General features: G+C 49.7%; 1 protein-coding gene across 1 annotated transcript in view; it reads left to right on the top strand.

Annotated features, from left to right (window-relative positions):
• LOC147750992 (uncharacterized) overlaps positions 1-15,953 on the top strand; it is a 540,733-nt gene that overhangs the window by 472,340 nt on the left and 52,440 nt on the right. Inside the window, exon 7 of the mRNA XM_086931993.1 lies at positions 15,496-15,663. Coding sequence (XP_086788119.1) covers positions 15,496-15,663 — 168 coding nt within the window. The remainder of the gene's footprint in view (positions 1-15,495; positions 15,664-15,953) is intronic.

Genomic DNA, 15,953 nt, shown 5'->3' with positions numbered 1-15,953 from the left:
TTTAGAGCGAAATAATGAGTCAAATTGGTTAGACGTGGAGATGATACGGCCACTCGATACAAGACCACTCCTGCTCATCAAAAGGTTGCTCTCTGCTTTTTGACATTTGGGCGGGACATATAATGATCTAGGGTAAAAGTCACTTATGCTCCAGATAGATATAGGACCATCTCCTATTTGTGGCTGCCAGGATTGGAGAAATGGAACAACGTGTTTAGATCTGAATTTGACAAGAACCAAGTTGCCCGCTATATCCTTAGGAAGAGGTCCTAGCCAACCCACCCTTCTGACATTTAGTATGGTGCCATCGATGTTGGGTGGTAGGGGTCTATTTTTGGTTAGCCAAAACACAACCTTGTTTCTTAGGTCCAGATGACTTTCATGTTTCCCCTTTATAAGTTCTGGTACTCCCGAGAGGACACAATAGTAGCGGCCTCTGGTGGCAAGTTTAAATGCTCGGTTTTAAATAACATATTATCATGAGTAACCGCTTTTCCTTTATGTAATGTCAATTCTCTGTATGATGGTAGAGCTTTGACCATCCGGTCCATCAAGTCTACAGTCCATAAGTGTCACAATCCCTACATGCCTTACAGTCTGCCTGTAGAGTAGTCCCGCAGGGATGACATGAATTACCTCCTCAGTCTCTTATCTACTGCCCTGTCCTACCTTAATAGTACCAGCCGGTGGCGTGGTGACTGCGGGGGGAGGGAATCCTGGTAATGAGGTGCCTGAAGGTGTGGTTAGGCAATAAGGGACCCTCCTGGGTGAATACAGCTTCCTGCCTCGGGACCTGAGGGAAGGGCAACCCACAACAATTACCATCTGTACAATAGCATGCACGTTGTTCTCAGGCATACATTTGTTCAGGAAGATAGATTGGAACTATAGTTACGTGAAGGAAAGGAAGGTTCAAGGCAGTCCTTCAATATGAAGAGGAAAGGAAAGAAACAATGAACTCCTGCGCTTGTTGTCCGGATGAACAGTAGGAGGAATGGGTGAAGCATCTTTGATACCAGGAAAATATTAACCAGGGCAAAGAAAGAGAACGCGCTCCAGCGCTACCAAAATAAACAAGACAAAGTACAGTGTTGCACTCCTGCGCTCACCGTTTCTATGTGGTGCAAAACAAAGGGCAAAGTACGGTGTTGCGCTCCTGCTCTCACCGTGGAATCACGATAAGAAATGGTAACGCGCCCAGCGCTTACCGGAATACTATGACCAGGTACGGTGTTGCGCTCCTGCGCTCACCATGCTGAAAATGAGAAAATAAATAGAAAGGCAGGGTGACAGTAACGTGCTCCTGCGCTTACCATGCCGTGCCGAGAGAACCCAAGGGCAAGGTGACAGTAACTCGCTCCAGCGCTCACCGTGCCGTGCTGGGGAAATCAGAGGCAAGGTGCTGGTAATGCCCTCCTGCGCTCACCGGGCCGTGCTGAGGGAATCAGGGGCAAGGTGACGGTAAAGCGCTCCTGCGATCACCGTGCCGTGCTGAGGGGATCAGAGGCAAGGTGACGGTAACGCGCTCCTGCGCTCACTGTGCCGTTCCGAGGGGGATCAAAGGTAAAATAACGGTAATGCACTCCTACGCTTACTGTGAGGGCTAGAGCACTCGTACAGGTGCTGGGCCAGCGTCCGAGTGAAATCAGAAGCGCCGGGGTGAGCGTCCATCCGTTACTAAATGGTGCGTCACCCAGAAGTAGTTTGGTGGTAACCCCCGGTACTGCGCTGCTGTAAGCGCTAGACCGCCAACCAGCCGTGTTCGTCCGTGGTTCATTCAGGGACAGGGCAGTACCTCCCACAAAACAAAACCCCCACCTTCACATGGGAGTAACAGGGCGTGGTTTCAGGGGAAGGCAGGTATGAAAAGCATGTACCAACTGGGGGGCATGGTGTACAAGGGACAGGGCCTCCCAGGACCTCTCTTCGGGACCATATCCCTTCCAGTCTATGAGGTAAAAAAGCTTCCCTCTGGTTCTACGTGAATCTAGTACTGCACAGACTTCGTATTCCTTGTGATCATCCCTGAGTACAGGCGGTGGAGGCCCGGAAGCCTGGCCATCGGACAAAGCCTGCTTCAAAAGGGACACATGGAAGACAGGGTGTATCTTCATGTGAGGAGGTAGAGTGAGTTTCATGGATACTTTATTGATTACCTTGGCTATGCTGTAGGGGCCTACGTAGCGTGGTAACAGCTTCTTTGGGCAGTGCACATTGATGTTTCTAAGAGACACCCATACCCTGTCTTCCTCCTTGTACACATGTTCGGCCTGTCTGTGTATAATGGCGTTATGCTTGTATGTTTCCTTAGCCTTGGCTAACTCAAAACGGGCCTGTTGCCAAAGATCGCATAGCTGTGTGTGATATACCTAGATGGTGGGCAGAGGACTGGATTGGGGAGCATCCCAGGGTGTGGTGCGAGGATGTTGTCCTTGAAGGCAGTAGAAGGGTGACAATCCAATGGAAGCATGTTTGTTGTTGTTATAGGCGTACTCCATCATCCATAGGACGTCAGACCATTCCGTCTCAACTGTGATGAGTAGGCAACAAAGGTATTGTTCCATGGTTTGGTTTGTTCTCCCCGCCTGACCGTCAGTTTGGGGATGGTAGGCAGAGGAGAGACGTCCGTCCGTACCTATGGTGTCGCACACAGTTCTCCAGAACCGGGAAACAAACTGGGTTCCCCTATCGGTGATCAGAACAGAAGGAATGCCATGTAGACGGATTACATTGTTCATGAAGATTCCTGCTAATTCCCCCGCAGAGGGCAATTTGCTCAATGGTACGAAGTGGGCCATCTGGTCAGGTGATCAACGATGGTGAGAACAGTGCTACATCCTGTCTTGGTACGAGGTAATTCCACCACAAAATCCATGGACATGGTATGCCACGGGTAGGATGGCACAGGGAAGGGATTCAGTAAACCCACTGTAGGTTGTGGTTGGGTCTTGCCCTGCAGACATACGGAACAGTGGGCTACATAGATGCATACATACTCCTGCATGGTTGGCCACCAGAAGTGTCTTTGCAATAGATCCAAGGATTTGTGGTATCCTGGCTGTAGAGACAGTGCTTGGTCATGGCACAAGTACATGGCTTGTTGTTCTTGGTGTGGTAATGCAAGGTAGAATGATTCCCCCTTGTAGAGGAGTCGGTCACGTGCAGTGATCCCTGTTAGATTGCCAATTCACTCTTCTGGTTTCTTTACCTGGAGATGATCTCATAACTGGTTCGGGAAGGAAGAGGAAACAATGACTCCCTGCAAACATCGTTCTGGTAAGATAGAAGAGGGCGTTGTCTTGTCTATTCCTTCCTTGGTCTCTTCTAGCCTTGATTGAGCGTCAGCTTTGGCGTTTTCTTTACTAGGAGTCATACTCATTGAAGAATAGCGTCCATCGTAGTTGGCAAGCAGTAAGAGCCCTGGCCGTTCGAAGGAATTGCAGGTTCCGGTGGTCCGTATATATGGTGACAGGGTGTTTCGCGTCTTTTAGATAATGACACCACTCCTCAAATGCTGTCTTGATTGCTAGCAGTTCCCGATCGGAAACCGTGTAGTTCCTTTCCGCCGGTTGAAGTTTCTGGGAATAATATGCTACAGGATGCAGGAGATTTGATTCAGTGTCTCTCTGGGATAGCACACCTCCCAACGCATCTTGTGAGGCATCTGCTTCAAAAACGAATAGTTGTTGCGGATCGGGGTGTATAAGGATGGGTGCACTGGTGAACCTGGTTTTAAGTTCAAGAAATGCCTTTTCGGCTTCTAGGTTCCACACAAACTTGGTTCCCATTCAGAGCAGGCACGTGATGGAAGTGATGATGTTCAAAAATCCCACGATGAAGCGCCGGTAGTAGTTAGCAAAGCCAAGGAACTGTTGGACCTTTTTCAAGGAAGTCAGAGAGGGCCATTGCCGAGGGGATCAAAGGCAAGGTAACGGTAAAGTGCTCCTGCGCTTACCGTGAGGGCTAGAGCACTCGTACAGGTGCTGGGATAGCGTTCGAGTGAAATAAGAAGCGCCAGGGTGAGCATCCATCCGTTGCTAAATGGTGCGTCACCCGGAATTAGTTCGGTGGTAACCCGCAGTACTGCGCTGCTGTAAGTGCTAGACCGCCAACCAGCCGTGTTCGTCCGTGGTTCGTTCTGGGACATGACAATGAGACAGACCAATGTCATGGCATACACGCATGATCCGTGTTCGTCTATGACAAAAGATCAGCATTAGGGCTCCAACAGTTGGTCACTTTACTTGGTGAAGTTAGATTTTAGAGTTCAGGATCAAAACACTGATTGCAAGAGGAGTGTGCACTTGACAACCCTTGGCAGTAGCGGGTTATATTTAGTGTCCACAGAAGAAGTTAGAATGTAAAAGGGCATTGCAATAGGCTGTGTGTAATGGGCTACGGGCATCCTTCTGCACCGCACCTGCATTGAACAGGGCAGTTTCTCTGCTCAGAAGGTATGACCAAAAAAGTTTCCATCAAGCTAACGAAGCTCACCTCGTAGCCATGCCTAATATTTTTTCAAGTATAATTTTACCAGGTGCCTGTTTGTATATTCTGCACATGAGCAGTTACTGGTTGTGATATTATGTAGAAAATATCAACTCAGATTGAACTACTCATCTGGCCTCCTCTTGTGAAAGGTTACTTTTGTTCTAACCTTCTCCACCTGCACCCACACAAACAAAAGTTCAAAGCATTTGTTTAGGTGTGTGCAAGTGTGTGTACACTATGCGATACGAGTGTGCCTGTGAGTGTGCAAGTGTGTGTGTACACTATGCATGCACACATGTGGACAGAGGCACAATATGTGTCTGGAACCATTTTATTAATGTCGAATTAAATGAAGATATAATTGCTACAATTGGGGACAACGTGAATGCTTGAATGTCAATGTATGCATTACTAGGATAATATGAGAAATGGCATCATGGCAATATTTGCTTTACTGAGACAATGCTGAAACAGGCAGGTGACAATATGTGGAATTTTAGTGCGCGAGCTGAACATCATCTGCGCCAGCTTGTCACCCACGTACAACATGCACGACAGCCATTTTAGGTATCATGGTCTCCCTGTCCACGATCGATCACCAGCGTGCTCCCCTGACCCGGCAAGCATCCTCCGCGCACCCTGGCTTCCCCCCCTCCCTCACATGGGCAAGTCATAAACCTTCTTCTTCTGCAAGACTCTGTCCTTGGGAGTCACGCTCGCGCCTGACCAAACACCTCCTTTCCTTTCATGAATACCACTGTGTTGGTAAACTCTCCCTCTGCGCCTGATTGTCCATGCGGCATGAATACCTCTCCTTTGATGACCCCTTCCACCGAGTCCGATTGTCCACACAGGTCCGAGGCCATCGCCTAAGCCGGGAGATACAGTTTACTGCCCCCTATTGTATGGAGTCACTCCTCTTCAAAGGACCCACTATTGATCATGGCCTCCCCACCCCCTGGGATACGATCAGGCGCACACATCCTAAGAATCGGCGGAACACTCAGCTGCGTGATAGCCCCCTCCTCTTATCAGCAGGTTGAGAACCTCTATTGTGGATGCATGTGGGGGTGGGATTGACACGAGGATTACGGGGATGTCTTTTTCCTTACTTCACAATGTCTTGATTGTAATAAAGAGTGGTCACATGCCATAAACCAGGGTATAAGAGGCCAGGCCTCAGAGAGGCTGTTAGAGCACCTCGAGACGATACCTTGTTGTCTGATCTGATGTGTTCTGCTCCGTCGGAATAAAAACTTCTGTTTCCTGCCTTCAAGTCTCCAGCGCCTGCCTCTTTGTTTGATAACTAGAATGGTATAGAGGCGGTTAACGCCGGGCAACTCCGAAAAAGGTCATCAGCCCTACCCTTTTTCTACAATTGGCGTCCCAAAGCGTGGGGCCCATCAGCGACACGTGGATCCAGTGGGAGAGGTCCCGACGATAGAGTGAACGACTGCAACGATCGGGAGAGCTCCTGTCCGATAGACCCTCGTCTGACAGCCGATCATCCGAACTTCACTGGTTCTGAACAGACCTCTCTCGAGTGATCTACGGTCCTGACTGGGAACCATCAGGAGTGCCGCGAACAGACGAAGAATAGAGGACGATCGGGCGCTGGATTCGGAAGACAGGAAACTGTCCATGCGGTCCGGGTAAGGTCGTGTAAATACGACAAAAATATGAAATGATTGTTTGGTTTGGATAATACTAGTATTACTCTTTTGTTGGTTCCTCTGGAGATTCGCCGTCTGCAAACGGAGAAACAACAGGCTCTCCCTTTGCAAGCAGTGAAGGATAGGTAACGCAGACTTTTTGTCCCCGTTGTAATCCGTCGTGCCTATCTTCCTCCCCCACTGTTTTCCCGAACTACTGTTCGCGGATTGTTGTCTGGAGATTCTCTGTCTGCAAACAGGGAAGAACAAGGTCTCTCTTTGCAGGTAGAGAAAAAGTAGGTAACGCAAACTTTTAACCCGTCGTACCCACTTATTCTCCCCACTGATTGTTTGATTGACCGTACATTAAGTGTTCGGTATTGGTTCTTTTGAGGTATTCACCGCCTGCAAACAACGGAGAATAGAAATATTCTGTCTAGTCTTTGCACGCCGTGATAAGATAGGTAGTGCAGACCTTTGTCCCCATTGTAACCCGTCATGCCTATCTTCTCCCCACTGATTGGTAGCCTGTTTAGCCCGGACCGCTTATTAGAGATGAACCATCCAGCTCCACTGGAAGGCACCCCTAATAAGGACATGTTCACTAAGCATGGACTAGTCACTATAGCTTATACTAAGTTATGGCATAAATACACAAAGAAGAACCCCGAAAGTCAGTGGCCACTGATAGGTTCCTTTGATGATCATAAAATAAAAACATTAGAAATAGCGCTCCAGAAAAATAAGACTACGCCCACTATGCTCGATAGTATCGGCATGTGGCGCAAAGAAACGGAACAACGAAGAAAAAGAGAAGAAGCAAAAATAGGGAAAGAATTACGAAAGGCAGCCCACCTAGCCGCTAATCAACTAGAAGAAGAAATAAAAGAAAGAAAGGAAGCTACACAAAAACAAGAATCAGGGTTGACAGGTCAATGTCCTGTTAGGACCCCTTCTACGCTCTACCCTGAATTGCCCTCCAAACAACGGGCGAACGTTGAGTTACTGCTAGGTCCCCCAATCATCTACATGCCCCCTCCATATGCTCCCTGCCAACAACACCTGCAAGCCCTGAGTGCGAACGAGAGCGACCTTAGCGCTAGTGCACCAGCCCTCACGGCCTCCGCACCAGCCGCATTAGTAACACCACCAGATGACCCCGAGGCTAGCAAGCAACCACCAGCCAGACCAAATAGGTTGAGTAAAGATGAGCGGGATGGGATTGACAAAATAGCAAAGACACTAGTAGAACGGAAGGAGAGCGAAGAATACACAATGAACATGTATAATTCACATGCCGACAGCCACAGACGGCATTTCATTTTACGATTCAGCTACCACACCCTGAACGCATATGAGGATAGATATCAGAGTAAGGGCCCCGCTAAACTGACAGCGCTATATAGAAAGATTGATGTTGGAGATGGGACTGAACGTGATGCGACGGACCTCTTCATGCAAATGCTTGAGGTCTTCCGCCACCTCACGGAACAGAAACCAGAAGTCAAGGTTACAGTCCCTGAAACAACCGAGTCCTCAGTAGGAGTAGCCAACTCTATGATGCCCATCAGAGAGGCGGCCCCTTACTGGGTTCCGCCGCGTGGTCAGGGAACAAACGACGATATTAACCATGAAGATGCAAAGGGGAGGGTTGTGTACAATTGGGTTTACCAACCATGGGACCGACAAGACATCTTAACCTTTAGACAAACTCTGCCCGATTTAAGAAAGAACCCGACAGCATTCTATACCGAATTAGGCACAGCCTTGGGTTCGACGATAATGACTTTAGCGGACATTGACTTGTTTTTCGGGTTATGCCTGCCAGCTGACGTGTGGAAGCAAATCCGGAAGGCTGACCACACGGATCTGTTCGGACATACCTGGAAGCAACTCAGTGATCTAGATAGACAGCGAGAGCCCGGAAAGAAACCAGTAAAGGACATATTAGAACTCCCAGACAAATTAGTTCAGAAGTTAAAGACACTGATCCCAGAGAAAAAGGTAGACTGGTCGATAGTCACGGCCTGTCGTCAGAAACCCCAGGAAGATGTATCGGAATACTTCTCCCGATTCGAGACAGTGTTCTCCGACTACAGTGGCCAAGACATGACCACCGCAACCGGACAACACCTGTTTGTACAAAATTATGTGAAGGGCCTATCACAAGAGGTCTCCCAAAAGCTGCAGATGAGTGAGAGTAGTTGGGGGGCCTCCAAACCCGCAGCTATCCTTCAGATGGCTCAGTATTACGAGCACCAGAAGAATGAGAGTGATAGGGCATCCGAGAAAAAGAAGAAAGATTTGAAAGAAAGGGTGATGATAGCCCAGATACAAGGTATAGCGGTCGGACGGGAACCCCATGGGGGGAACTACCAATCGACCACCCCTAGAAATCCACCTCCCAAAGACCACACCCCGACACCCCACATTGGACGTAGAGACATTAGCGGGGACCAGTGTGCCTTCTGCAAAGGATTCGGTCATTGGAAATCCCAGTGTCCGGTTCTATTAGAGATGAACAGAAATAGGGACCCCAAGGACGTAGCGGGTGGGCCGAGAAATAGGAGACAAGGACGAGGGTACACAAACGACACCACCAATGACAGACCAGGGAGATCGAACACATTTGACCGTCCCCGACAGAACCAGTATCAACTATCCGACGGTGAGAATGCCCCCGATTTTGCATAGGACTGCCAGGGGCAAGGGAGGGATCCAGTCGAGCTCTGTGTTGACCAGCAAGGTCCTTACGTCACTGCTAAGGTCCTGGGTACAGAGTCTCCATTTTTGGTAGACACTGGGGCGACCCGTAGTGTGTTATTGAAACGACTGGTTCCAAGGGCACCCTTGTCTGGCTCACACATTACATCGATAGGTTTCGATGGGACGCCCTCCACTAACCCCCTGTCCGTACCTATCTCCTTTGATCTAGATAACAACACCACTGCCACAACATTTTTGCTCTCCTCCAACTCCCCTGACGCCATTATGGGCATTGATTTGCTGAAACATTTTCGAGCCACTATCAGGTGTTCCCCAGATGGAGTCCGAGTCATTCCTGTACCACAACCCGAGCGTGCCTAAATCTTGCCCAACACGACACATGTGCTCCCTGACTGACTGTGATCTGTCCTTGCTCGACGCCCTGCCCCCGTACCTATGGGCCAAAAATGACTCTGATGTGGGACGAATGATGATTGACCCCATTCATATAACTGTAAGGCAGGACGCCATGCTCCCGAAACTCCCACAGTATCGGATATCGCCCGAGGGCGAGAAGGCACTGGTAGTGATCACTCAGTCTCTGGTAGATGCAGGAGTGGTCGAAGAAGTGGTTAGCAATGTCTGCAACAGCCCTATCCTACCCATTGTTAAGAAGCAAGGCGAGGGAGATGAGAAAGCGTACCGCTTCATCATCGACCTGCGAGAGATTAACAAAGTGGTTGTACCCCAATACCCCGTAGTCTCAGACATCACCACCATTCTGACCCTCATCTCGTCCACTGCCACCACTTTCACTGTTATTGATCTCAAAAATGCGTTTTTCTCTATCCCCATCCACCCAGACAGCCGTTATCTCTTCGGCTTCACTCTAAAATCCCGCTCATACCGATTTTGTAGAGCTCCCCAGGGCTACACTGAAAGTCCCAGCATTTACAGCCAGGCCCTCAAAAGACAGCTGGACGCCGTCCAGCTACCAGATGGAGTGGTGTTGATCCAATATGTCGATGATATCCTTTTGGCGGCTGACATCACCCCACTTGCAATCACAGCCACTGTCCAACTCCTACACTTTCTCGCAGAAAATGGCCACAAAGTCTCCAAAAAGAAATTACAGTTCTGCCAGTCACAAGTGACATACCTAGGCCATCTCCTGTCCAAAGAAGGGAGGAAACTTACGCCCGATCGAATCCAAACCATCCTAGATACCCCCATCCCAAAAACACAAAAGCAAGTCCGCTCTTTAGTTGGCCTTACCTCTTTTTGCAGACAATGGTTACCAAATTTCAGCCTCATTGTAAAACCTCTACTTGCCTTGCTGGCCAAAGATGCCCCCTTCCCGCTTCCTTGGACCCGTGAGTGTCCTTTAAGGAGCTACGGGATGCCCTTTGCTCGGCCCCTGTCCTGGGAACACCGGATTACTCCAAGCCCTTTGCCCTTTTCACCCACGAAAGGGAGGGGTGTGCATTGTCCGTCCTAACACAGTCTATCGGTCCTAAGCAGCGCCCTTGTGCCTACTTCTCTGCCACTCTTGACCCTGTAGCCAGAGCTTTGCCTGCCTGCCTTCGAGCAGTAGCTGCCGCTGCTGTCTCTATCCGTCAGAGCGAGGGAATCGTACTTTCGAACTCCCTCACTGTGTTAGTACCCCATGCGGTCGACACCCTTTTGAACCAAACCAAGACTCAACACCTGACTAGCGCACGACTGACAGGGTACGAATTGACGCTACTTGCACCCCACATCACACTAAAGAGATGCACGACTTTGAATCCTGCTACACTGTTGCCCCTGCCTGAAAATGACCCCGACGTGCCTCCCACACACGACTGTGTAACCCTCACGGACGAACAAACTAGGAGTAGAGTTGACCTCCGAGACACTGCTTTTGCAGACCCTGATGGAGAGCTATGGGTAGACGGCTCATGCATCAAACTCCCAGACGGCACCACTTCAGCTGCCTATGTAGTAACGACAGCCCGAACAGTAGTTGAGACAGCCCGCATCACACAACGATCTGCACAGGCAGCAGAGCTGATAGCCCTCACACGAGCATGCATCATAGCCACAGGAACCACCGCGAACATATATACAGACAGCCAGTATGCCTTCGGGGTGGTTCACCATTTTGGGCTCCTATGGAGGGAAAGGGGATTCCTGACGTCACACGGCACACCCATCCTTCACGGAGATCTGGTTTCTGCTTTGATTGAAGCAGTTCTCCTCCCCAAACGATTAGCAGTAATCAAATGCCAGGCACACAAGAAGGTGACAGACTTAGTCGGACAAGGGAACGCACTGGCCGACATCACTGCACGAACCACAGCTGAGAATAAGACGGTGACGCGCATATATGTGACCAGGTCACAAGCAGAGAAATGGACTGATGCTAGGGAAATGATTAGAGACATCCAGTCGGCCAGCACCCCTCACGAACTGACCGAGTGGGCACGGGTGGGTTTGAAGGACGTTGAGGGCTGCTGGCGGACAAAAGACGCAAACAGATGGCTGCTGCCTGACTCATACCTGATCCCGGTACTGACTATGGCACATTCCCCCGCACACATAGGATCTGCACCCATGATCGAACTCATTTCCAAAGTCTGTCACAACGACAAAATCCCCGACTCAGCCAAACGCCTGGTCCAGCAGTGCCTTATCTGTTTGCAACACAACCCCGGGAAGGGAACTGTGGTGCCCCGGGGAGGGTTTGGGATCCCCGATCACCCCTTTGAGGTCCTCCAGATGGATTACATCCAGCTAGAGAGATGCCAAGGCTTGAAGTATGTACTAGTCATTGTATGTGCCTTCAGCAAATGGGTAGAGGCCTATCCAACCCGTGACAACACCGCCATGACTACTGCCAAAGTACTACTGAAAGAGTTTTTCCCTCGCTATGGCCTTTGTCGAATTTTATGGAGCGACAATGGCCCCCACTTCATAGCTGAGGTTATCCAATTAATCTTAAAAGGGTTGGGGGTGAAGCAAAGGTTTCATGCGGTCTTCCACCCCCAATCCGCCGGTCTGGTGGAGCGACAGAACACCACATTGAAGTTGAAATTGTCAAAAATAGTGGCCACCACCGGACTTAAGTGGCCAGATGCCCTCCCACTGGCTTTGCTGTCGATGCGCTCCACTCCCACCAAACACCATTTGACCCCCTACGAGGTTGTATTCGGGCGACCGATGAACCTCTGGACTGCCCCCAAACCGACCTCCATTCATGACGTCCCGGACCTCCTACTGTCTGATTATTTGTGCAAGTTGACAAAAACGTTGTCTGTAATTCATCAACAGGTGCAGCAGGCCATCCCCGATGCTTCCAGGGGCCCAGGCCACGACATCCAGCCGGGGGACTATGTGCTAGTCCGAAACTTTCAACGGGCCAAGAGTCTGGAACCCCGGTGGACGGGCCCCTGGCAAGTGCTGATCACCACCCGGACAGCGCTTCGAGTGGAGGGGAAGCGGCACTGGCTGCACGCACACCACTGCAGGAGGGTCTCCCCGACCCTGACAGAAAACGTCAACACCCAAGAAGAGCTCCTGAACAAAGACCGGCCAGCACTGGACTGCTATCCCGATACCGAGGCACTTGAACTTGCAAAATTCCCCGATCCCACTGTGCCATCCAGAGAAGGGTATTTCCTGCGTCAAAAGGAGGGAGCTTCGGCTAAGTAGGCCACGGATTAAGTTAAATCTCAGAACGGTGACCTAAACACAACCAAGGGTTACCGGGGGAGAAGGTAAACGAAGTCTGTGGTTCTGCCCGCTACCGAGCACCTTGAAGATGATGGAAGCGCCAGATAAGAAGATGATGGAAGCGCCAGATAAGAAGATGATGGAAGCAACAGGAAATACCCACTACAGGAACCCAAAGACTGACAATTTGCACAAATCAAAGACAATCGCCCGCTTCATTGTCTTCCTCTTCTGCCTCCTCCTCATGACCTCCTTCTGGATTCTGGAGGAAAACACCCCCGCTCATCAGGCATTGCTGCCCACTGCACAACCGACCCCCATGAAAGAGCATCACCTGATCTCCCTGTCGCCTCAGCTCCGAGAAAGGCGCAGGGAATTCTGGAACAATTCCTTCGTGCAACTGTTGCACCAACACAACCTTGCTGCAAATGCCACGAACTGCTGGATCTGCGGATTGCTCCTGCATGCCACTGGACACTCCATCCCCTTCATCCCTTCTCCTTTCTCAGTTCACGGCTCCTGCCTCGCCTGGCTGATCCTCATGCAAGAGAGCCACAAGGACAACGCCACTTCCGGTCAAACAGTATCCCACTTCTACTATGGGTTCTGGCTGAACAAAACCGGAAGGACCTCTGCTCCCCTGTGTCCTGTGCCCTCGGGTGCCGCCTTCCTTATGAACATCCCAGCCAAAGAACGTGTTGAAGTGCAGGTGCTCCACAATCCAGCTAGACCCACCTTCTCTAATCTGCAGAAACGGACTGCCGCCACTCTGACTGTGGCCCTGTCCATTATCAATGTCACCGGTCTTGTGTGCCTCGAAGGACGGGGAACGCAGCTGGTGGGTCACAGTTCTTGCCGCATCACCACAACATTGGACTCAGTTGATCCCCCTTCCTTTGTTGCTTCTCCGAATATGTACTTTGTTTGTGGCACCAAGGCTTACACCTGGCTCCCAAAAGGTTGGAAGGGTACCTGCTACATCGCCTTCGTTCTCCCTCCCACATATGTAGCCCCTGCTAACCATCACCGGCAGAGGCGCGCAAATGACATTGAACAAGCCGACTCCACTGGAGCACAGTTCCTGGATGCAGCAAAGGGACTTGTTCCTCTGTGGGGCCCAATGGCGAACAGCCGCGCTATCCGACACCTGACCCAGGCAGTAGAAACAACGATCAACATCACGGCTGACATCCTCGCTAACAACACGGCTGAGCTTCAGGCGGTCCACCTTGTGGCCCTTCAAAACCGCCTTGTTCTAGATGTGGTTCTAGCCGATCGAGGAGGAGCATGCCGCATTATCGGATCTAGCTGTTGCACCTACGTGCCAGATAACTCGCCCTCAGTCTACAAAGCCATTGAACACCTCCACAGACTTTCCTCGGAGGTTCACCAAGAACAAGAAGGATGGTCGCTTGGGAGCTGGTTTTGGGGCGCTTTGAAGGACTGGGGTTGGAAGTTGTTTTCCTTTTTATTGATACCGATTGTGATACTATGTGCGTGTTGCTTAAGTATCCAATGCCTGCCATCCTTGTGTGCACTCGCTACTAACTGTATGTGCCCAAAGACTTTGGACTTCAGAAATGAACGCATGAGTCCCCTCTATGAAGTAGAAATACGTGGCCTTATGGGGATAAATCCGAACTGACAAGTTGGCGAGACATGTTAAAAGGGAGGACTGTGGAATTTTAGTGCGCGAGCTGAACATCATCTGCGCCAGCTTGTCACCCACGTACAACATGCACGACAGCCATTTTAGGTATCATGGTCTCCCTGTCCACGATCGATCGCCAGCGTGCTCTCCTGACCCGGCAAGCATCCTCCGCGCACCCTGGCTTCCCCCCCTCCCTCACATGGGCAAGTCATAAACCTTCTTCTTCTGCAAGACTCTGTCCTTGGGAGTCACGCTCGCGCCTGACCAAACACCTCCTTTCCTTTCATGAATACCCCTCTGTTGGTAAACTCTCCCTCTGCACCTGATTGTCCACGCGGCATGAATACCTCTCCTTTGATGACCCCTTCCACCGAGTCCGATTGTCCACACAGGTCCGAGGCCATCGCCTAAGCCGGGAGATACAGTTTACTGCCCCCTATTGTATGGAGTCACTCCTCTTCAAAGGACCCACTATTGATCATGGCCTCCCCACCCCCTGGGATACGATCAGGCGCACACATCCTAAGAATCGGCGGAACACTCAGCTGCGTGATAGCCCCCTCCTCTTATCAGCAGGTTGAGGACCTCTATTGTGGATGCATGTGGGGGTGGGATTGACACGAGGATTACGGGGATGTCTTTTTCCTTACTTCACAATGTCTTGATTGTAATAAAGAGTGGTCACATGCCATAAACCAGGGTATAAGAGGCCAGGCCTCAGAGAGGCTGTTAGAGCACCTCGAGACGATACCTTGTTGTCTGATCTGATGTGTTCTGCTCCGTCGGAATAAAAACTTCTGTTTCCTGCCTTCAAGTCTCCAGCGCCTGCCTCTTTGTTTGATAACTAGAATGGTATAGAGGCGGTTAATGCCGGGCAACTCTGAAAAAGGTCATCAGCCCTACCCTTTTTCTACAAATATCTTAAAGGACAGTACACAATGATTTTATTGGTAATGTTTCTGTTTTGAAGGAATTAGCTCGAGCACAGAGATATACAATGAAGCACTGAAATATATATGTGCGGTGAATTGTGAAATGTGTGGTGTTTTACCCACTATATTGGTAAAATGCACTATACAATCTAATTTTTACATTTTCTTGGAGAGAAAAAGGGCGATTGAGGTGGGAGAACGAGGGGGGTACAGGTATATGTATAAACTGTGTACATCCTTTGTGGGCTAGTTGTCTAAAAAACATTGTGCACAAGTAACATACTGTGTTACAATAATTGAATATTAATACATTATATTGACATGGGCCTTACATGTGTGTATTCTGTAGGCTAGGAACCAACTGTGTGGGAAATTCTGGCACTAGACGTATTTTCGAAGGTCTTGAAAAGAACAAAAGTTTGAGAATCCTGTCTCTGAAAGATAACAACATAAGTGACTTTGGCACACGAAGCATGGCTCAGAGTTTGAAGAATAACGAGACACTCGAGGAGCTTCAGTAAGTGTTTTCATACATTCAAATCATGTATGTGAAAGATTAAAAGATCTTAGCGGTGTTATGACACTCAAATACTCAAAAATGTCTGCCTGATAGAAATGGGATTTGTGCAACGCATTGAAAGAAGGAAAGGAAGGACGGGAGGTAGGGAGGGAGGGAAGCAGTAAAGGAGGGAAGTAGATAGAAGGAAGGAATGGGGAAGGAAGGAAGGAAAGCATGAAAATAAAGAAAGAGAAAAAAGAAAAAGGAAAGAAAGAAAAGGAAAAAGAAAGAAAAAGAAAAAGAAAGAA

This window comes from Lissotriton vulgaris, chromosome 1_1 (assembly GCF_964263255.1).
Source record: "Lissotriton vulgaris chromosome 1_1, aLisVul1.2, whole genome shotgun sequence".
NCBI classification, from domain to species: domain Eukaryota; kingdom Metazoa; phylum Chordata; class Amphibia; order Caudata; family Salamandridae; genus Lissotriton; species Lissotriton vulgaris.
This window is presented reverse-complemented; position numbering and strand designations above follow the sequence as displayed.